Source organism: Helicoverpa zea, chromosome 27, assembly GCF_022581195.2.
Source record: "Helicoverpa zea isolate HzStark_Cry1AcR chromosome 27, ilHelZeax1.1, whole genome shotgun sequence".
NCBI lineage: Eukaryota > Metazoa > Arthropoda > Insecta > Lepidoptera > Noctuidae > Helicoverpa > Helicoverpa zea.
Genome location: NC_061478.1, coordinates 4,993,918 through 5,016,961, shown reverse-complemented (window position 1 = coordinate 5,016,961; position 23,044 = coordinate 4,993,918). Strand labels below are relative to the sequence as shown.

At 40.4% G+C, this 23,044-nt stretch overlaps 1 protein-coding gene across 1 annotated transcript; it reads left to right on the top strand.

Moving 5' to 3' along the window:
* The first annotated feature begins 8,739 nt into the window (after positions 1-8,739).
* On the top strand, positions 8,740-22,997 carry LOC124643359 (putative ammonium transporter 3). The gene is made up of 12 exons (XM_047182324.1): positions 8,740-9,152; positions 12,933-13,019; positions 13,735-13,933; positions 14,498-14,643; positions 15,080-15,243; positions 17,159-17,244; positions 17,607-17,689; positions 18,105-18,254; positions 18,713-18,790; positions 19,001-19,179; positions 20,376-20,516; positions 21,579-22,997. Exons 1-11 carry the CDS (start codon positions 8,999-9,001, stop codon positions 20,511-20,513), a joined length of 1,464 nt encoding a protein of 487 aa, XP_047038280.1. The 5' UTR covers positions 8,740-8,998; the 3' UTR covers positions 20,514-20,516; positions 21,579-22,997.
* The last annotated feature ends 47 nt before the right edge of the window (positions 22,998-23,044 follow it).

Below are 23,044 nucleotides of genomic sequence, written 5' to 3'. Positions count from 1 at the left end.
CAAAAAGGGAGATAGATCAGATGTAACAAATTATCGTCCTATTTCGTTGTTACCTATCTTTTCTAAAGTATTTGAATGCCTAGTGTGCTCCGTCCTTAAAGCTCACACTAAGGTTCAAATTGGTCGTCAACAACACGGCTTTAGTTGCAATAAGTCCACTGTTACTAACCTAATATCCTACGTTAATGATCTTTCTATGTGTGTGGATGCTGGGGTACAAATTGACGCCCTCTATACTGATTTCAGTAGCGCATTCGATAAGGTTGATCATCAAACGCTACTGTTAAAACTGTACACGGGAATCTTCTGGAATGGTTCAGGTCATACTTAAATAATAGGAAACAGAGAGTGGTGGTAGAGGGCTATCAGTCTTCAGAGTATATTGCTGCTTCTGGTGTGCCGCAGGGTTCTCATGCCGGTCCTATTTTATTTACAATTTTTATAAACGACGTCACTGACTGCTTTCGTCACAGCCAGTGCTCCTTATTCGCGGATGATCTTAAAATCTACCGTAAGATTACCTCTATCGAGGATTCTGCTCTTCTTCAGACCGACTTAAATTCTCTGCAGACTTGGTGTGACAAGAATAGGATGGTACTTAACGTGAACAAGTGTCATCATATCACATTTACACGAAGAAAACGTATAATACCGACGCAATACTCTCTCGCAGGATCCTCGCTACAGAAAGTGGACACCATCCGTGACCTGGGAGTACTACTGAGTTGTGATCTATCTTTCAGCCCACACATCGTGTGTCATTGTGGAAAAAGCGGCTACAATGATGGGTTTTATTAAAAGATCTTGCAGGGATTTTAAGAGTACAGACACAATAAAGCCCCTTTATAACTGTCTTGTTCGCAGCGTACTGGAATATGCGTCTCCAGTTTGGAATCCAACATATGCTGTACACCAAAGACGTATTGAGCAAGTACAAAGGAATTTTACGCGGTACCTCAGATACAAAGATCAAAGTTGTCCATACAGAGCCGACTATGAACTGCGTATGAGTCACTTTAAATTGAACTCCTTACATAATCGTAGAACTCTATCTGACATGGTCTTTCTTTTCAAAATTGTTAATAGTTTAACAAGTACTCCTGACCTGCTCGAACAGATCAACATAAATGTACCAAGCCGGCGTAGGGTTCGGTTAGTCAGACCACTTAAAACATTTGCGAGTAGAACTCCACGTACGAATCTCGGTAAGTCTCCCCCACTAAACAGATTGATGAACACCTACAATAAAGCCTGCTCGAATGGTCTGGACATTGACGTCTTCCACGAGTCTCTATCCCAGTTTAAGAAGAAGGTCGCCATGATTGATTCATAGTCTAATCTTGCCGATCGCAATTTATATTGTTTGATATTATAGTCGTTGATATATTTTTCAACTTACCTACTTAATGTCGTTTGTTATTATTTAATTTATTGTTTTCAAATTTCAATAATACTTAGTTGTCAATAATCCTTATTGTATAATCTTTATTTCTTTTACTTTGTTTAGCTTTAATTTATAATTTAATATATTGACTTAAGTAATTAATTAACCATGATATTGAAAGAATTTGATTTGTATGAAATTTGTAATTTTCAATTTATTTATTTCTTTTTTTCTTAGGTTACTGATAGTGTAATCACGTCTCACTGTGATTGATGTGCATACCTTTAATTGATTTATTTACACAGGCCCTTTTCATGTACAACCTAACCTTTGAAAGTTATTGTGAATAAGTTGTTGGTGTGCCTTATATAAATAAATAAATAAGAAGCATCATACAAAGCGAGTCCAAGACAAACTGGTTTTATATAGCTTCATGTGTAGCCGTGCGTACACTGCTGAAATGCTGCCTTCCCGCGCTCGGGGACACTTACCCAAACTCACCGCGCTGGGCATGCGTGTTGGTGAGCGCAGTGTGGGATATAGTTCTTAACTTCGTTCGTACATGCTATTACAGTACTGACCTATACCAAAGATTACTTAATAGTTACTTCGCCTATACATAGATGCTATTTCAGTAGTTACTCACCTATTCATCTAAGGCCGTATTTACGGAGACGCGGGCCGTCTCGCGTCGCGTGTGGCGTGGCGTCTCGCGGCGCGTCGGACGTTTTTTCTGTTTACGGTGGGACGGCGCGTGAAGCGCCACGCATCATCGCACGCGTAAACACAAACTTATAGCAATATACGACCATGTTCATAGAGAAGCGAGGCGGGAAGCGTGGCGGTGTCCGCGGCGGTGCTCGCGGCGAATCCTCTAGCGTGTAGCAAAGCACGCGGCGGGCAACGCGGCGGCGCACGCTCGCCTCGATCAAATCGACTAGTTTTATGTTGGCGAGAGATGGGAGCCATATTATCTATATCTATAAAAATGAAACCCGCTTTCCGTTGTCACGACATAACATGAAAACAGCTAGACCGATTTGGCTGAAAATAAGAGGGAAGGTAACTTAGACCCGGGAGAAGGTTTTGTCACCATCCGGCTACGGGACGCGGGTGAAAGCTAGTAATATATAATAATTCACTGAAATTTAACACTGAATTTTCTTCTGAAAAAAAGTTGATCACATCATACTCCATTGCACGGTGACTACGTCTGTGTTGCACGATTTCTAAATAAGACTGACAGAAGATTCCGGCTCGGACATAGCTTCATCGAGAATTGCCGCTGCGTGCGCCGCCGCGATAATCGCCGCGTGGGACGCGTCGGTACCATCCGCGGGCTCGGCCGCAAAAAACGCCCTAATTCAAACAAACGCGTCTAAAATCGCTTCTCCGTAAACGCACTCATAAGACGCCATATATTTGAATATTTGAATTCAGTGCGGGCCGCGTCGCTCAACGCAACGCGCGACGCCCCGCGTCTCCGTAAATGAGGCCTAAGAATATAACGCGTTTTTCATTGAAAAAAAAAAACTACGTGGACTGATATTAATACAACCGCCGTAAAAGTAGGTTTATTTCAAGTCTAACCTATTCGCGTAAGTGTCAGAAATCAAAATGCGTTTTTCACTTTAATCCCCAATATTATCAAATTATTACAGAAATATATCGGGTGTGTCGTTCATAATCACATTAAATTAAATGAGTTAATATACTGGTTAATATATGTCGATTAACACAAAGAAAAAAGAAAAATACGTAAAAATAAAAAAATGAATTTTTCAAACAAAGTAAACAGAATAAAAGTGTGAGAAAATTGGAACACCGTATAAAAGTTCAGTCATTACAAACAACTGAAATTCTCCCTTGAAAACTGACAGCTGTCAACTGGTCAAAACATTCGATACTCCTAACTTTAATCCTTTTTTTTTTTTTTTTTGTCGCTGGGTAAAAAATGCTATTACGCATGCCCTTCCCGTCGGGGGACGGGAGAGGGGTATGTGGGACTCCCCGGTAACGACGTTCCCGGTATACCCACTAAAAAGGCCCAGCGGCACTCCGACCTCGCCTGAGTGGAGGGGGTCTGGGAATCTATGGCATCCAGTCCCCCACCGGCGATTGCCCGCCTCACGGCAGGCCCCTCATGCCTCCCCCCAGTGGGGAGAGGTCCCTATTATGGCCGGAGCACAAGGGGCGATCCTTGTAATGCAGGCGGTGGCACCCCCGCGCCTGTCGCCCGCTGATCACCCCCCGGGCGGATGGGGACGGACGTTGTGTTCGCCGTCTTCCACCCCTTCTTCGTCTGCGGAGCGGCGCTGCGAGAGGGTCGTTCTCCCGCAAGCGCTCCGCCGCCTCCTTCTGTGACATGACGTCCTCACAGAAGGAGGCCACCGCGTCCCATGCCTCTTCACCTCCCAGCATGGCACCAATCACACTGGGGAGCGAGAGGTCATCCCCGACCACTGCCACCAGGGCGCGGCGGGGTTCAGCCCACGATGGGCACACCCCCAGTGTGTGCTCTGCCATATCCACCTCGGCTGCACAATGGTGGCACTTTGGGGTCTCCTCCCTCCCAATCCGGTGCAGGTACGCTCCAAAGCAGCCATGCCCGGACAGCACCTGCACCAGGTGCATCGAGAGGCAGCCATGTCGCCGATCGAGCCATACATCCAGGACAGGCCCGATGGCATCCAGCGTCCGGCGACCGAACGTTGACGAGGCAAGGTCCTCGGCCCAGTGCCGAGTGATTGCCTCCCTCGCCTCCTCACGCACTTCTTCCCGTTCGATCGGGTCCGGGTGCCGGTCTAGCGCCCTTTGCGCCGCCGTCCAGTCCTACACTCTGGCGAGCACCCAAGCTTCGAGTTCCCAAGGAGGGGCTCCCGCCAGAACGCACGCCGCCGCGAAGCTCACTGTGCGGTATGCCCTCGCCACCCGCTGTGCAATGGCCCTTTGTGGCCTTCGGATGGCAGCGGCGTTCCTCCGACCGCACAGTGAGTCTGCCCAGATTGGGGCCCCGTACAGGGCCATACTCTTGAGTATGCCGGCGTACAGACGCCGGCAATGGTCGCCGGGCCTCCCGATGTTCGGGAGGAGCCATGAGAGGGCGCCCGCGGTCCTCATCAAGCGCGTCGACAAGCCACTAAGTGCGTTGAAGCGCCACTTGCTATCGAGGACTATGCCCAGATATTTCATCTGGGGCTGTACCCCAATGCGGACACCCTCCACATGTATATGAGCGTCAGGCGGTTGGTGCTGCCGGGGCCCATGGAAGAACACGGCTTCGGTCTTTTCCAACTTTAATCCTGCTTTACACATGATGTTGTAAATTATAAAAACGAAAAATGACTCCTGTGGTTAAACCACTGAATGGATTAGGTTATTTTTTTACAATTCGCCATAGAATATCATAAAGTATATGCGCTAGGATTTAATGTGATTGTGAACGACACACCCTGTATGTAGGTACTTAAATAATTATTTATTTGAAAATAAACAGTCATAGATCTTTTAGGTGGGTACCTAATCGCTGCTAGTTAGATTCGGTGATGACGCCATTATTTGTAAAACATTTACCAAGACAATAAACGAAAAATGGGAGATAAAAGTCAAAGGACGTTCTCCCAAATAAATGTTTTATTATAAACAGTGCTATGAGCGCCCAATTAGGTATTATGGTCATAACATAAACATCAGTTTTTCTTAAAACGGTTGTTTACTTGAAAATTGGAAATTGAATAGGAATTTGTTTACGTGAAAAATCATAGCAAATAGTTGTTTTAACAAGTCGTGGTGGCCTAGTGGGTAAAGAACCAACCTCTCGAGTATGAGTCTGCACGATATTATATTCTCTCTCTCTCTCTTTCCTGCTATGTATCCCACATGGTGGTGGGGTCAGCCTTCCTAATCCTTCGTTCCACTTCGCTCTATCCATGACATCGCTCTCGGACACTAGGCACTCCTTCATATCCCCCGCCAAAAAAATCACCACAATATCTGGACGATATTGTGTGTTCCTGAAAGTCCCTATTCAGAGATGTATCCATATAAATTCTCAAATTCATATTAATAGTATGAAGTAATATTCTACAAGTTGAAAAGTGAAAATGAATACACAAAAGCATGTTAAAAAGTATCAAAAATAGTCTCAAAGACGACAGGTTGCTATCTTTATAACAAGATAAAATCGCTTCAAACTAGTTTGCCTCCTAAATAAAAATACAAACACTACTTCTGGATCCGCTTATATCCGACCGTGTCACACTACAATTCGCACTCATTCTCTAATTTTTCAGCTCTAATTGTAACTAAAATACTCAGTTCATAATTTATATGAATTTATCACTAAAACATGATATATCTACAACATTTAATGAACGTGAGTCGTGATTATCAGACTTTGGAGCGTGATGGAAAAATTGTGTTGCCAACTGAGTTATAGCTACGATTGTTTCCGACCCTAAGCTGCCATTGAACAAGGGGTATATTGGGTTGTCCGGGTAACTGGGCTGAGGAGGTCAGATAGGCTGTCGCTCCTTGTAAAACCCTGGTACTGCAGCTGTACTAGATAAATTGTTCATTCATGAAGTGCGAAGTCTTTGCTTGCTGCGGACTTACCTATATAAGTATCCATTGGCTGAGGGTATTGAAAGACGTAGGTATAAATGGAGCTTCTGTCTAATTTAAGGCGACGAATTGGTCAACAATAATTCCATAACCGGCACGCGCATCTAAGGCGCCAAAAGGGGTCGGAGCGTCTGAGCGGGGCGAGGATAACAATACGCGCGCTAGCTTATAACTAAAAGTCGTAAGCGACAAAATGGTTTTGTAATTTTATTATTTAGAAATGATAATTTGATAAAAATTCCTTCTACAATTTTAAAGAGTATGTATACACTCAACTACTAAAAAAGTTAAGAGGCTTAAATCGGTCCCGTTTGCCCATAATATGTGAATCTCTTTTTAAAAAGAGGTATGTTTGATATATTTTTCTCTGTTATAAAAGTTACCTAATCATGTTTCTACGTCTAACAAAATAAGGTTTATATCATGAACTTTCAGGTAACCAAGTTGTATTTTGATCCGTTTTGTATTTACTGAGAAAAATTGAGATCCTTGGCGCCAAAAATTCCAATTCGTCCTCGCAAAAATCTGATAGGTTATAGGAATCCACCATTAGTCAACTTGTGCGGCTCTTACTTAGTCACGAGCTCTTCATTTAACATTATTTTGGCAAATAAGTTACTAAAACATGCGGGTCTTTTTTTTATTTTTTTTTTAACGACGTCAAAAATCATCAAATGACCCCTCCCGCTGTGGGTTAGCAGCGGTGAGGGAGTGTCAGACTCTTACTGACTAAAAACCGTCGTGTTCCGTCATAGGCCTTTTATGTACCAGGGCCGCGGTATCTCTTTCGAACAACCCGCAGCCCCGGCAGGCCTTGGCCCTGCTGGGCCCCGCTGGGGTTGCTGACATCTCTTTGAGGAACGCGTGGAACAACGCGCGCCGTCGACACGGGTCTGTCGTCTAAGTAGACAGAGGGACGATGAGTCACCCGAACTCACCGCCCACAGACCCAAAACATGCGGGTCTCAAGGAAAGACCGCTTTATCGAAAACTTGACAATGACATACTTTACGGTGACATTATAAAGATGTAATTTTTCAAGTAAATAGCATTAATCTGGAGTTTATTGGAATCCGTACATATTTGCGAGGTGGTAAATGGCTGACTTCAGTGGGTCAAAGTTATTTGAAGATATCATCAGTTAAGAAAGAGCTAAATTTTTCCTGGCTTTCGATTTCGAGGCAAAAGCTGGTTTCAAAAAAAGCCGCGCCTATCTGTCTGATCACTGAAAACACTAAGGCCCTCCGCACATGGAGCTACTCAAATATGACGGAATTAATCAGTAATTAGAATTACAAACTAGTTATAAACTGTATTTCGCACACGACGCTACTCACATTGCAAGGTTTCAGTCACTCCTGTTATTTCTACTACCAAATAAACACGTGCGAAAAACCTAGCAAGGGGAAATATTGGAAGCTATAAAAATGTCGAGTGGATCGAGCGAAGATGACGATGTCATTATACTATATTATCATCATAACAGACGCCGAAGGAATCGACGCAGATTTTGGATTCACCCATTTATCCAAAATAATGTGAACTGCAGATTGTCAGTTGCAGCACCAGAGCTGCGTGAAACAGATAAACAGATCATTCATTTTTCACATCAAAACACAGTAAACTCAGGTAACCTAGTAGCTCGGCGACCGGCACGACGCGTCGCGCGCGATCAGTTGCCAACGCGTTACGAACTGGTTAGTGACTAGTCGCGTCGTGTGCGAACCTGTATGGCAATGTATGGGCGGTGACGCTCAAAAAACTCGTTAGTAATGTGAGTTTGTGATTAGTCCCTTTTTAGTAGCTCCATGTGCGGAGGGCCTAACTCAAAAAAAAACGGACTTGGAAACCTCCACCTGTTTTTGAAATCGGTTAAAAACTCATGCACAAATTATACAGGTTATGTACCATGATTTCGATTTTGATTTTGATTCATTCAATTATGTTCCTACTCCGGTCGAAGACAGGGCGAACTGCTAGTTTAACTATGTAGGTTTATATTATGAAGACAAATAAAGTTAGAAGCACTAATGACAGCAGTAATTAAAAGTGATGAGTTTTCCGCGTTCAGAACTCATGGCAATTCATTTTCCACTTCTTTAATTGGTTTTTCGTGAAAACGATACCTACATATATACAATACATATATAGGATAGTAGCTTGGTAGATACACATTGTATGTACATAACCAGTTATAACTGGATTTTGTAGTAGGTACAGCTCTTATCAAATAAGTTTGCCGCTCTGAAGTCGATAATGTTTTTTTCTATATTTAAATAGCTGTGGTGCAGTAATAGTAGCCCAACTTCACAGTGGCCAAGTTATTCAACGACAGCAAAATTAAGGAATAAATTGATATTTCAGGATTACGGAATAGGGAAAAAATATTACCGCAATAACCTGAAACCGGGCCATGTAATGTTTGACAGTTTCGACTAGAGACTCAGGGAATCGAACCCTAATGTCAGTTAGATAATATTTCTAGCATTTAAGACCACTAAAACAAAAAAAATATTTAAAGAAGTCTAAAAGCGGGAAAGGCACCCCTTAATTCCATTAAACTCCCCTAACTTAAACGTACGTATCAGTAGTTCTAGCCAAAGGGAATTACTTCAGACTAAATGACGCACTAATCTGCATTAAACAAGAGTATCAATACTTTATTTGTTTACTCGCATCACGCGATTCACTCACTCCTTTATAAAAGAGGTTCCTCTGTGAAAACTCATTTCATTCGGCTGTACAGCTGTCACACGTCGGACCGTTTAGAAAAAAAAAACGGGCGCGGGAAAATTAGTGTCATTTTTTTTTGCTCTTATAAAAATGTATTTCATTTCGGGATTTTTTGTAAAATAATACTTATATAAAAACGGGAAATTAAATTTAAAAATGCGTTTGATATTATAGAAAAAAAATATATAAATTCCCGCCAAATTTTGAGAAAGGCCAGATAAAAAAGTTTTTTTTTATAATAAGGTGAAGGAATTCAATATGGATTCCAATTGGACTGTGTATCCGCGAATAGGTCTGCGTTCGCCAAACCTCACGAATACGACTGTTAACCTACAAGAAAGTTTTGAAATAGACCTGGAAGATACCAATTGGATTCTGACCTCGTCGTTCATCATTTTCACTATGCAGACAGGTAAGTTTAAATTGTAGTAAATATTTTTTAATTATGCCATCTATACTAATATTATAAACAGGAAAAAAATATAAATTTGTGTTTGTTTATAATTGATAAACTCGAAAACTACTGGATCGATTTTAAAAAATCCTTCACTGTTTTAAAGCTACACTTTTCCCATGTAACATAAGCTACCTATTATTATATATGTTACAGCCATAGTGATTAAATATATATTATACATAATCACTGGTCATTATATTTAATTCCCAAATTGACCTGACAATGTGATAAATTAATTACTTTATCTGGATATAATTTATAATAGCTGGTCAAAGTTAGCCACAGTAATAAATATGGTAGGTATAACCAACTTGGTACTGACTATATAATTCTTAAAAACGGTATAAGTTATTGCCGACTTTTTTAATGATAAATCATCAAATGATTCCTCCCGCTGTGGTTTAGCAGCATGCAGGAGTATCAGACTGTTAGTGACTTAAACCCATTGGGGTTTGCTGAATCTTTTCGAGGAGCGCGTGGAACAACGCGCGCTGCCGAGACGGGCCCGTGTCTTCTAAGAGACGGAAGGACGATGAGCCACCCGAAACTCACCGCCCACAAACCCACACCTACGAGGGCCGAGAGACGTCACTTGACATCCGGTGCCCGTGGTGTCTTCCACGTCTATGCCAGCAGCTGGGATGAGAGGTTCTAACTTCTCTAGTGTTTGCATGAGACGACGGCATCCCATTACCTTTCACCCCGGACCATGGCTTGAACCAGGGCCGGGCACGAGGTCGCCGCTGCCTATTGCCTCGACGAGGACAAGGCGGTACCCTTCCCAGGCAGGGCACACCTGAACTGTGAGGTTCACCGTGTCCTCCGGGCCGTCCCTATAGTGGCCCGAGCCACAACTCAAAGAGGGGACTTTTCGCTACTATTATGGCGTGCCCTGCTCTGGGCTAACTAGCCCTTTTTGAATTATATTAAGGTCAGCTACCAGACATTTTAGTTAGTTAACATGAAATAATAAACTTGTACCTATTTGTTTTATTACATTATCCAAGTCTGTGGAGATATTATACAAAATTGCTAGTTAATGTGATAAATTCTGTGTCAATTATCACTTTATCCAAATTGAGTAGATATTATAAATAATAGCTAGATAATATATATAATATTTAGACTTATTACTTTGGCTGTAATATCCCTATAGTGGCAGTAAGGGTTTTTTCAAACATGAATAATGAAAACTTTTAACACGTTGTGTAAAAACGTCGTCCTCCACTTTCGATTTTTAGAAAAGTAATTTCGAAGTTGAATAAGAAAATATTATTTTTCCTGTCCATTACCTAGGTGTACTCACAGGTTTAGTTAAAATTCCAAATAGACAAACATCCTCCTTGCTTATCTACTTACAACTTATTCGTAACACGAAGCGATATTTTCTGAAGTTGGCAACACAAACCGATTAAGAAAGTAATGCTACAATAATTATTCCATTAAAATTCAAAATGGGATGTGCCATAAATTATTATAAAACGGCAGGGTTGGCCTTTAGACTGGCAAGTTGCCAAGTTGCCAACTGTGCCATACATATGCATTTTTGTGCCAACCCACTTGGCAGAGGGGATTTGCTAATAAGGTCTTAATCTATTGAGATAGAACCTCTTTTGTTCATGCGAAATTGTCATTGCGAAAAAAAACAGATTTTATTTTTGTCTATCGATCCCGAATCTCTATTTTCATATGGCAATCAATACTTTCAATCCCTAAAAAATGGGTTTGACCGACCTAGGAATCGAACCCGATTCCTCGTGCACAAGACTAACTGTCAACCAATGAGTCGTGTTAACTTCTAAGCGTGTTTCCTTCATTAATTAAGGAAATTGAAGATCAAAATATTTTTTTCTTCAACCGTGATTGCCCCGTACGTTCACCCCCTGATACTTGGCCACCACTAATCCAAAGTACATACTTACGTACTTTCTTATTATGTAGGTATATTTTCCCGCAGTTTCACCTGCATCCCAGTGAAACTTCTTCCCGAACCGGGATAAAATGGATAAAATATAACCTTGTTACTTTTCAAATCGGTCCAGGAATTTCCGCGGGCCTTTGGGGTAGAACCAAACCTACCATGTTTTCTCTGCATCTCCCTAAGGTTGACTGGAAAGAATGCCAATGGCGTTAAGTCCGCCTATGTGTTTTTGTTGCATAAAGTTTAAATAAATTAACAAACAAAAAATGATTCATCTTTCTTATATTAGTACAAATTATAGTTTATATATCTTTCTCCAAGTTTCTCCAACTGTTATAATTATTTCTACACTAGCTAGTATTAGTAATAGTTTTCATTACACACAACTAATTTAAACAGCATTGTTAAAGCGTGGGAACAAAATAGGCACCCATAATATAATCAATGTTTTCAAAATTATATATTTTTGTTTGAGATAGACAATAGCTTTGGAAATGAAGAAATTTTCTTGAAGAATACACGCATTGTTTTCATATGCACTACGCATTTTTTTGCCAACTTCAATCATAATATGTACGTGTAGGACATTTGTATGTTTGTGCGCGATTATCTCATGTTTGGCAGAACCGATTTTGGTGCGGTTTTCAGCACACAGTATCTGTTGTCAGAGTCAGGAGAAGGTCTTAGGTATGTTATTGTGGCCAGTTTTTTTTTTTTGTGAAAATTTTTTCTGTGTGTGCTCCTGAGATTAGCATGTTCAAAGCCCAGCAAAAACACATAGGAAGTGGTGAAGGGCGTTTTGAGGGCTGTCTTTTGTAGATTTGACGTTCAAAAAGTGCTGATTTTCAGCCTACTTTGAATTAATGACTTTTGATTTTGATTTTGACAAAGAAACAAACTCAGAGATATTATTTTTAGTATTATAGTTCGGCCATTCAGAGAATGCGTTCCTGACACGTCGCGATTGAACTGACGACGTAACTTTGCAATGGCGTTGCAGTTACGATAAAAATATTTTTGCTGGTTGTTTACCGTTTTAACAATTGAGGAGCATTAAAACAACATTATTATATCAATAATCAATGAATGTAGTTACGTCGTCAGTTCAATCGCGACGTGTCAGGAACGCATTCTCTGAATGGCCGAACTATAGTATAGATAAGCATTTACCTTACGTTGTTACAATGAATGAAAGGACATTTTAATCTTATTTCGGCCTTCCTAGCTGCTAAACTGGTTAGGCCAAGGATTATTTTGTAAAGGAAAGACTACTTTATTTAATTATTGTTTACCATTTTCCTTCTGACATGTGTAGGACAAACATACATACTATACAGGTTTTGGATGATCTAAGTAAGCGTTATGATATACGTATTTGATACTAATCTTAGTACGAGTTTTAGTATGTTATGTTCAATGGCTCATATCTGATCAAATACGAAACCGATACCAAGATTTAGACTTCGCTACAAACTATGCTATGTTACCCCGCTGTGAGTGTAGCGTGAGGGAGTGTCAGACTCCGACTGACTACAACCCATCATGTTCCTTCTTAAACCCTTCGTGTACCAGGGGCGCGGTAACTCGCGCGAACAATCCCATAGCCCCGGCAGGCTTTAGCCGTAGTGGGTCTCACTGGGGTTTGCTGACTCTCTTTGAGAAACGCTTATAACCGACGAAGCCATGTTAGCTAAAATAAAGTCCAAGAGACGGCAGCTGGTCAAAAGACTTGTGTCAATGATTTGCATACTGCATACAGATTTAGACATACAGATTTTGTTTGATGAAAAGTTTTAAGAATTAGAGATTTTCAGGATTTGGCATGCTGGAGTCTGGTTGCGTGTCCATCAAAAATGAAGCGAACATCATGATGAAGAATCTGGCTGATATCTCTTTGGGTGGTAAGTTATTTACTTATTATTACTCTGAAGCATATAATTAACGCGAACCATAAGATCCTCGTGTCACCGCCTCATGTCGGATGGCCAATATAAAAAAATCCGTTTTATATTTGAAATTCCCGCTCCAGTTCTAGCGTTCACGTTAATATAGAAGTTAATTTGCACAATTTTGGGCCACATGCATCGCAACTGCCTCGTTAGTCTAGTGGTCGCGAGCACGGCTGCTGTGCCCGAGGTCTCGGGTTCGATTTCCGGATCGGACCGAAATCGCTTTGTGGGTTTTCTAAAACTTTCACAAAGCAGCAGTTGGAAGTTGGTGATTGATTCACCCGTGCATCGGAGAGCACGTTAATGTCGGTCCTAAGCCTGATCTCTCTCCGGTGGTGTCGGATTGCCGTCCCATCGGGCTATGAGAGTAAAGGAATAGTGAGTGCGCCTGTGTCTGCGCAAATGCTCGTGCACTATAATATGTCCTGCGCAGCTGGCTGATCTCCTTATATAGGAACAGCCGCCGTGGTCGAAATCGACCGTGGATGCCATTATATGTTTTAAAGCCAGAAAAACTTCAGCTATACCATTACTAAAAATTATCATCTACCTCTAAGTATGCGATATTAGTCCCTAATATGTAGTTACACCTCTTCATCCTGACAGTGTTTTGGTATCTACCTTTTTCTAAATAGACAACCAATTTCAATACACTTTTTTCCCCTAGGTCTTACCTACTGGATCTTCGGCTACGGCATGTCCTTCGGCGAGGGGACCTACTCGAACCCCTTCATAGGCGTGGGGGACTTCCTCCCAGACCCCCCGGTCGGGGATGCGCTAATGGGGCCCGTGTTCGCTTCTTTTCTGTTTCAACTGTCTTTTGCTACCACTGCCACTACGATTGTTAGTGGGGCTATGGCTGAAAGGTTAGTATTAGACTAAAAGCATTATTACGTTTAAAACATTTACCCCCTTACTTATAAAATCTCTAATCACCTTCTAAGCAACATTTTAACTAATCACTACTTAAAGTCTTAAGTAGTGAATAAATGTTAGTTAAGACATGTTTAAGAAACGTTTATAAGTAAGAATTTTCTTAAACAGCCCTTAAGAATTACTTATATTTAATTCACGTTTATAAGTAAGGCTGATAGTTTCCAAATAAAATTGGGAACAGGACAGGAAGAAGACTTCTGAAATAAGTGTCGAAAAACGTCTTTATTTTTCTTCATTAGAAATTAAATCATAAAGATGTTTGCTATATAGTATGACGTTGATAAATGTATCTTCTGGTCTACTCGTTCTAGCAAACAGTTAGGTACAAATTATGTGAGAATATTTCTAACATGTCCGCAAAATTGCAACCTCGAGAACGCAGGCTAGAAGTGGACTCGCGCCGACGCGAACAAAATTTTTTTTTTTCAAGAACAATTTTCATGAAATCTCGTCATAATAATGGAGCTTTCTTCACCTTTCCTCTCTCTCCTCAGGTGTAACTTCAAAGCGTACTGCCTTTTCTCTCTCCTGAACACGGTAGTGTACTGCGTGCCAGCCGGCTGGGTGTGGGGCTCGCACGGCTTCCTCAACAAGCTGGGGGCCGTGGACATCGCGGGCTCGGGGCCCGTGCATCTCATAGGTAAGACCCCCACAAACCCCCTCTACAGGAGAAATGGGAGGTAGGTCTAAATTGTAACTTAGTTACTTGATCTTAAATATTTCTTACTGAATCTTATTTTTGTTCCTTCAATTACCATTTGTTGTCCATGACCCCAAACCAGCAACGTCCTTTCTCAATTGCCAACCTCACATTGTTCACATTACCAAAATCCCCCTGCTTAGGGGAAGCCTTCGTCCAGCAATAGACGTTTTGATTCTGTGACGACTTTCTTAGCTGTTATTGTATATTTATTTAATGCTTTTTGCACAATTATGTATATACAATGGTGGACCTCAGGCGTTCTCTAGCCTACCTCTGAGTAGTGGAGAAATAGCCTAGGTAGCTGGAACACTTTACTGTGATAGTTCACTCTTTAAGAATCACGTCATCAAACAAATTTTCTCCCCTCTCGTAGGAGGAGCATCAGCCTTCGCGTCCGCCCTCATGCTGGGCCCCCGGCTGGGCCGCTACGCGCACGGCATAGCGCCCCTGCCCATGGGGAACCCCGTCAACGCCGTCATGGGCACCTTCGTGCTCTGGTGGGGGTGGCTTGCGTTCAACTCTGGAAGTACTTATGGGGTATGTAACAAAACTCATCATCTTCCGAGCCTTTTTCCCAACTGTGTTGGGGTCGGCTCACAGTGTAATCAGATGCAGCTGAGTACCAGTGTTTTACAAGGAGCGACTGCCTATCTGACCTCCTTAACTCAGGTACCCGAACAACCTAATACCCCTTGGTAGGTGGTACTGGTGCATGTAGCAAAAATAAGTGTTTTAAGTATTTACCACTACATATATTTAGACAGCTATAAAACTTGTGTGATACTTTCTTCAAAAGGTAATTTCAGACGCGATCCTACATTGCTTATCCATGGTGCCTGTATGTTCGGACTTTAAAAAAGACTGTGACCCTTGAGTTTGTTTTGGGAATTACCGACTTTATCTCGCTTTTACTGAAAATTACGTGTAAGAGTGTTGTTTTCATGCTATTTGCAAAATAAATATCATTCATAAGTTATGTTATTTTGAATTTTCATCTGTAGTAAGTTTCACCAAGCAGCCTGGGTTTTCGAGTCATTGATTTGGGTATGTTTTTCTGTTTGTACGAAATATAAAGTTATGAATGCACAATAGCTCTATTATGCTAAGAAGTTTTTGGTGTTTATACCTATTTATATTATCAAACAGATTTTAGAGTAAATAAGACAAACATGTTTACCACACAAAAACGTAATCCAATTATTAGGTAGAGTACTAGTTGTTTGCCGCGGTTTCGCCTGCGTACTAAGTCCTAATACCTATGTAATAGCAATAGAATTTACTAACTGTTTCATCCGCGTTCCGAGGGAACTTCTTCCAATACCAGGACAAAATACAGCCCATGTTACCCAGAGACAGTCTATCTTCTCAACAGTGAAATATTATTTCATTGTCGTTTTAGCCTTTACTTTATAATATTAGTATAGATTACAACATAAGTTACAAATCATCATCCTCATCCTCCGAGCCTTCTTCCCAACTATGTCGGGGTCGGCTTCCAGTTTAACCGGATGCAGCTGAGTACCAGTGCTTTACAAGGAGCGACTGCCCTATCTGACCCCCTCAACCCAGTTACACGGGTAACCCAATACTTGGTTAGACTTGGTTACAAATATCCTTTAAAATATTACATAAGTGTCACTCAAGGTTATCCTGAAAGCAAACAGATTTAAAATTCCACTAACTACCTCTATAGGTACTGTTGAACAAGATTGTCAGTAATCGGTGGCCATTTTGAACGAATTAACCAAACGAGCAACGTTTTGCGTTGCATGTTCTACCGTAAATTGATTCTAAATACTTTGCATACATTATTCCTATTGAATCGTTACTGAGAAGGTTTGTTATGTAATACTAGTTTCCACCCGTGGTTTTACCCGAGTCTTGAGAGAACTACCTACTACCTACCACCAGCAATTTGGATAAAATATGTCACCCGGGGACAGTGTAGATTAGATTGTAGCTTCCCTCCCATCACTGGAATAATGAATGAAGCTTTTGGGGTACATGGCTACAATTTTTTTTCTTATTCTATTATTTTAGACTTACTGATTTCCCGATGTTTCACCCGCGTTCCAGGGAAACTTCTGCGCGTGTCTTGATAAAAAATAGTGTAGCTTCCCAACAGCGAAAGAATTTCCAAATCTGTTCAGTTGAAGCTTTTTAGCAAACAAACAATTTATTTTCCTTTTTTATAATATAACATAGTTTAGGCTATCTTCCAGCGACAGTTCCACACTCGTCCAAAGGGAACTACTTCCCACACTTGGATAAAAAGTCCCTGGTGTACTGTTAAGTGAGATGAGATCTCTAATCTGTGTGTTTATGCTGATCCTATGTCTAGCTCGGGAATATTATCCTGTTTTTCGTAGAATTTTCTCAAAGACAGAAATGTATAAGAAATCTTTCCACGCATAATTTGCTGTTCGGTATTCAAGAACCCTTTTGTCTGCAGGTTAGCGGAGCAAAATGGCAGTACGCGGCTCGAGCAGCTGTCATGACGATGATGGGATCCTTCGGAGGAGGCTGCTTTGGACTGCTGTAAGTTAAGGACACTCATCATCATTTGTGTCTTTTCCAACTATGTTGGGGTCAGCTTCCAGTCTAGCAGCAGCTGAGTACCAGTATACCACATGGAGCGACTGAATATCTGACATTCTCAACCCAGTCACCAGGGGAAATAGAAACTCCTTGAAAAGGCTGGTTGTCGGTCTTTCTAGCTTCTCGTAATGACTGCTAACGATGTTAAAATGACCAGGACCTACCAATTAAACTTGCCTTCCGATACACTGAGGAACTCGTCATGACCAGATACAGTCGCCCATTCAAGGAAACATATGGAACATGCGGAACATTTATATGGCTTATAAAAAATCTTGGTTTTAACATATTTTTTGTTTCAGCTTTACTTTAATTAAGAACAAAGGCAAGGCAGAAGTTATGGAACTCATCAACAGCGTTCTTGGTTCACTCGTGTCTATTACCGGTAAGCAAAATTCTTATACATAGGTATGTGTATGTATACATATATTCCATTTATTCTATTTACCATTTAATGTTACTCTTATATTTTTTACTTATTGTTACTTTCTACTTTTCTACTATTTACTCAAAACATGGCAATACTTTCCAAGCGGGGAATTCTAAGAAGTTAATTTGGTGTTACTATACTAGAAAAAACTACCCCACACTGTGGTAAATTGTTTTATTTTTCGAACGTTACCATAAGACAGTAAATCATTTGAACTAATTTGGATATAACTCAATTTTTTTTAAAATCTCCTCTCCTCCCCTCTTAAAGTAAAAATTAGCCAACTTCTCCAAGTTAAAGCATCATTTAAACTTAAACAACAACAACTTGCCAATTTTCAAATATTAACCCTATAATAATATCTCTGTAGCGGGCTGTTTCCTCTACCGCGCATGGGAGTCACTACTGATTGGGTTCATCGGTGCCGCCATAGCTTCCGGCACATCGCCACTGTTCGATATGATGGGGGTGGATGACCCAGTGGGGGCGAGCGCTGTGCATGGGGCGTGTGGACTATGGGGTGAGTATGAGTTTTAAAGAAATTTGGGACGCGTGTACCGGCCCCAAATCACTTGAGAACGGGACGGGAAGAAGAGTAGAAAGAGTGAGTTGGTACCAGGCAGCTTCCAGAAAGCAGCCCGTAGACTGTAAGTTGGTGCACCTATGTATCGGAGAGCACATAAATATCGGTCCTGCGCCTGATCTCTCTTCGGTGGTGTCGGATTGCCGTCCATAGTAATAGTGAGTGAACTGTGTCTGCGCAAATGCTTGTGCATTATAATATGTCCTCTGCAGCTGGCTGATCTCCTTAAAGATTAACGCCATGTTTAGGTAATATTGGAGAAGTAGACTTTACTGAACTACTGAAACGAAACTTTACTGAAAACTAACTTTACTGAAGCAAATCTTGGCGACTTTGTACTTTCTGTGTTCATTCATCATTGGATATTTTGTCAAGTACTACCAATTTAATTTCAGGCGTTATAGCGGTAGGACTATTTGCAGACAACCCGATACCCATGGAGACTACTAACGGCAGATCAGGACTTTTCAAAGGTATTTACGGGTCATTAAATATTTTTTACGAATTATTAGAGATATGATCAGTCCTATTGTAAGACAGGATTTGTACCTACCTAAGGCGGCCTAATAGGTACAGCCAGATCTGCAAAAATCATGTGTATTATTCCGTGCTGTGATTTCTTAATAAAGATTCTTTTAAACTTTAAACTAATCCTTTGATTCTTCCTATCTTAAAATTCCCAGGTGGCGGCTGGTACCTCCTCGGTGTACAAACCCTGACAGGCGTCTGCCTCATGACATGGGGCATCCTGGTCACCATCTCACTGCTCTGGTTCATCGACAAGATCATGCCCATTCGAATGGACCCCTACACTGAACTCATGGGTGCTGATATCACTGAACATAGGATCAGGCATGGACAGGTAAGACCAGAAATTGAGGTTTTTAACCAAATTCGCTAAAAAGAAGGTTCTCAGTTCGGATATTTTTAAACTTTCTTTATTTTTTTGGGAAGAATGGGGTCATTTGATGATTTCCCGGAGTGGGTTAGCAGCATGAGGGAGTGCCAGATTCTTATAAATCCCATCATGTTTCTTCTAAAGCCACTTATGTATCAGGCTGCGGTAACTGTTTCGACAGATTCTTCTTATACAGAGAAGGAGAGATTAAAAAAAAAAAAAAAAAAAACATTTTTCAATCTCAATTTTCCCTAAAGAAGTTTTCCATCACTTTTACAGTCAATGGTGACCAAAATATACTTAGAAAAGATACGTGAGCAAGTACTTCTTTTTAAACCGGTACGATCAACATTTGTGTGATGAGCATGTTTTTTTAAGCACCCATAACACAAGCTAATAAATAAATAATCAATACCATGGGGCTAACCAACCGTGGGTGAAAGGTGCCCCGATGCAAAAGTTCCTCAAGGCGAACCTACACACAGTACCTAACGTTGAAATTAAAACCGACAACATACCTAAACATTTCTCAAAATAACTATTTTATACCTACACCGACTTTTTTGTGTAATATATATTTTTGTACTGACTGACTGACAGAAATGGCAACTGCACCAAAAAAGTGTCAGACCATACTATTAATTTTCAAACTAAACAATTGTTTTAACAAAAGCGGACGATTATGTTGTCTGAGCACTTGTGCTTTAACAGTTTCTAAAATCAATTTAATATGTTTTTTTATCCCCGATCTCGAAAAGTGTAACTCCTCAACCCAGTTACCCTAGCAACCCAATACCCCTTGGCTAGACTGGTTGCCAGATTTCTTGGCTTCTGACTGCCCGGAACGACTGCCAAGGATGGTCAATGACAGCCGGGACCTACAGTTTAACGTGCCATCCGAAACACAGTCATTAGTATCCAAGATATACTTGGAAAGTACATACAAACTTCGAAAAGTTGCATTGGTACTTGCTTGACCTGGAATCGAACACGACTTTTTGTCTACCAACTGCGTGTATCTGTGAAATAATCATTATATAACATTATATAATAAGCATTATCTGCCGTTCCTAAGGTCACTTAATTTTTCTTATTTAAAAGAAGAATATATAAGATTTTTTCCTGATTTTAATGTTATTTTTCTTTATTTCTATTTTTAGGTGGGCATATCCCGCGCTGTATCAGCATTACGTCCCTACCACCGGTCTAACAGCATAGAACGCATGCCGACAGTCGGCATGAATACCGGCCACGGTTACATTGTGGACAAACTCAACGAGGCTAGTACTTATTTGTGATGTGTGGGTATTGTTCTAGTAGGAATAGTTAAGAACCTCTTATTTTGCCTTTTAACACGCTTATATTAGCTTCACATGTAACTATGCATGTAAGAAAATATTGTAATCTCAATTTGACCCACTTCCCGGTCTTCGATTACGATGAAATTTTGCACACACCCTTAGTTCTGATACAATACATGACTAGCTAAGAAACATCATTACTAATCCAATTAATCCAAAAATATTTGTGCGTGCGACTTTATTTTGTAAAAAACTATGTTGGGGTTACTTGACACTGGTACAGTAGAAAATAAGAAAGTATGTTGGGATCAGCTTCCAGCATCCAGTCTTACAGAATGCAGCTGAATACCAGTGTACTTCATAGAGCGACTCAACCTAGTTACCCGAGCAACCTGATATAAGGCTCTATGAAGCTTATTTCAGAACTTCTCTGGCTTGCATGTTCTGTGTATAGTACAAGAGGACGCTTATACAATCCGGCGAACCTGACAAAAAATGTGCCTAATCTTTGACAAATGATCTAACACTGAAATATTTATTTGACGACCTCGATGGCGCAATGGTCACCATGCCGGACTGCCGATCTTGATTGAGGTCCCGGGTTCGATTCCCGGTTCGGTCGACATTTGTGTGATGAGCATGCTTGTTGACCGTGGTCTGGGTGTTACAATATGTATTTATAAATATGTATATATGTAGCTATATGTAGTTTATCAGTTGCGTGAGCACCCATAACACAAGTTAATTAATAACTTACCATGGGGCTAACCGACCGTGTGTAAAAATGGTGTCTCGATATTATTTATTTATAAATCGGTATAGTAAATAATGCTGAGATCAGCCCTTTCAAACAAAGAAAGAGATTCAGCTTCATTTTTTCATAAAACTAAAGAGTTTGCTGTTCTGATAAATCGAAAATAATATTGTTTGCAATTATTTGATAGCTTTTTTTACACGCTTTTTTTATGATCCAAAAAAAAACACTTAGAAGCAAAATTATGCAACACGAAACACCTGAGTAGAACCTAAATACTATACTAATGATTGTTAATTTATTTTCAGGCCAAGAAAAAGAAAGCAATATACCCCATGTTCACCAACAAAGCATTTATAAACGACCACGAACCTTCAACTACATACTCGAACCAGGGATTTTTACACAAAAGACCTGGCAACACCGACAATAATCCCCACAAAACTCTAGACTCTATGGTCCACGACATTAATGATGCCACACTAAAAAATAAAGAAGTTAGTAATGTTATGATTCCGGAAGGTATTAAAGGGAAAAGGTATAAAGATTTAAGCGCTAAGCAATTGGAAGAATTAGGGAGAATTAGTGCGAATCAAGATAGATTTAGATACAGGTTTCATGAAGATGACTATAAGAGAGATGTTGAAAGGGCTACTAGTTCTAATATTAGATGGTTAGATTAAAATGGAAGGTTTTCTTTTTGAGAATTAAAAAAAAATAGTTCCCCAAGAAAATGACAGATGGCGTTGCACCAAACCCTTTGAGCCGAGACCCAAGAAATTCAGATTTCTGGACAAATTGTTTTCAAAATATCTCGCTGAACTTGGGTTTTAGGCGTTTTATCTCACGAAAGCGGTTAAGCCTTACTTGTGTGTGTAAATGTACATGCACATTGTCTTTGTGTGACTCGACCACTACTGAGCGTTCAACACAGCACTTTTTGAAAGTTTTGAAATTTACAAAAGACAGCCCCTAAAACGTCCAGCCTTCACCGCTACATACAAAGACAATGTGCATGTACATTTTCACACACAAATGTAGCTCACCCGCTTTTGTGAGACAAAACATACCTTCTTTCTGTAGTCGAAAAAAAAAAACAGATTTAATAAAGCACTTATAGTACACACAGTCGCACTGATGGACTGGAATAAAGTAGTCTAGAGGCATTTTAAGCACAGCAAATGTGTGAATGATTTTTGTGTGACTTACGGTCGTTCCCAAAATCTAAAGTATTAATTCAAACTTGGCTGCAAAACAGCACCTGGTAACGTCAAAAATTTACAAAAGACAGCTCCTAAAACGCCCGCCCTTCACCACTTCCTATGTGCTTTTGCTGGGAAGAAGTGGCGCAACAAACTCCCCAGCAACACGTCTGTCTGTAGGTTGGAAGAACCTTTCAATAATGTTTTATATAAAAATTGGTATGCAATGTAATGTCTGTTGTTTTGCTTTAGAGTTTTGAGCGCTATTCTAGTTATGTCAAATTCCTATCTGTAGTAATGGGAATACTTAGATAGAATATTGTGAACGGCCGTTATAAAATATGTTGACATTTTATAGTTAAAGGGTACGAGAAAAAGACACAAATGTTTGTAAATTAATAAGTATTTTTAAGTAAATGTAAATTAATGTTTTTTGAAGTATTATTTGTTAATAAGCTGTTTGATATTGATAATAGAATTTAAGACACACTATTTTTGTGAAAATAAAAAAGCATTTTAAATAAATTTCTTGCTGTTTTAATTTCTAACTAATGTTTTTAACTTTTATTTTA

Bases quoted from the DNA above. Each gene is read 5' to 3' on its own strand.
- LOC124643359 (XM_047182324.1), top strand. From the start codon at position 8,999: ATGGATTCCAATTGGACTGTGTATCCGCGAATAGGTCTGCGTTCGCCA. The intron at 13,934-14,497 runs GTTAGTATTAGA...CTCTCTCCTCAG, and splicing joins AGTGGGGCTATGGCTGAAAG to GTGTAACTTCAAAGCGTACT. The intron at 19,180-20,375 runs GTAAGACCAGAA...TTCTATTTTTAG, and splicing joins ATAGGATCAGGCATGGACAG to GTGGGCATATCCCGCGCTGT.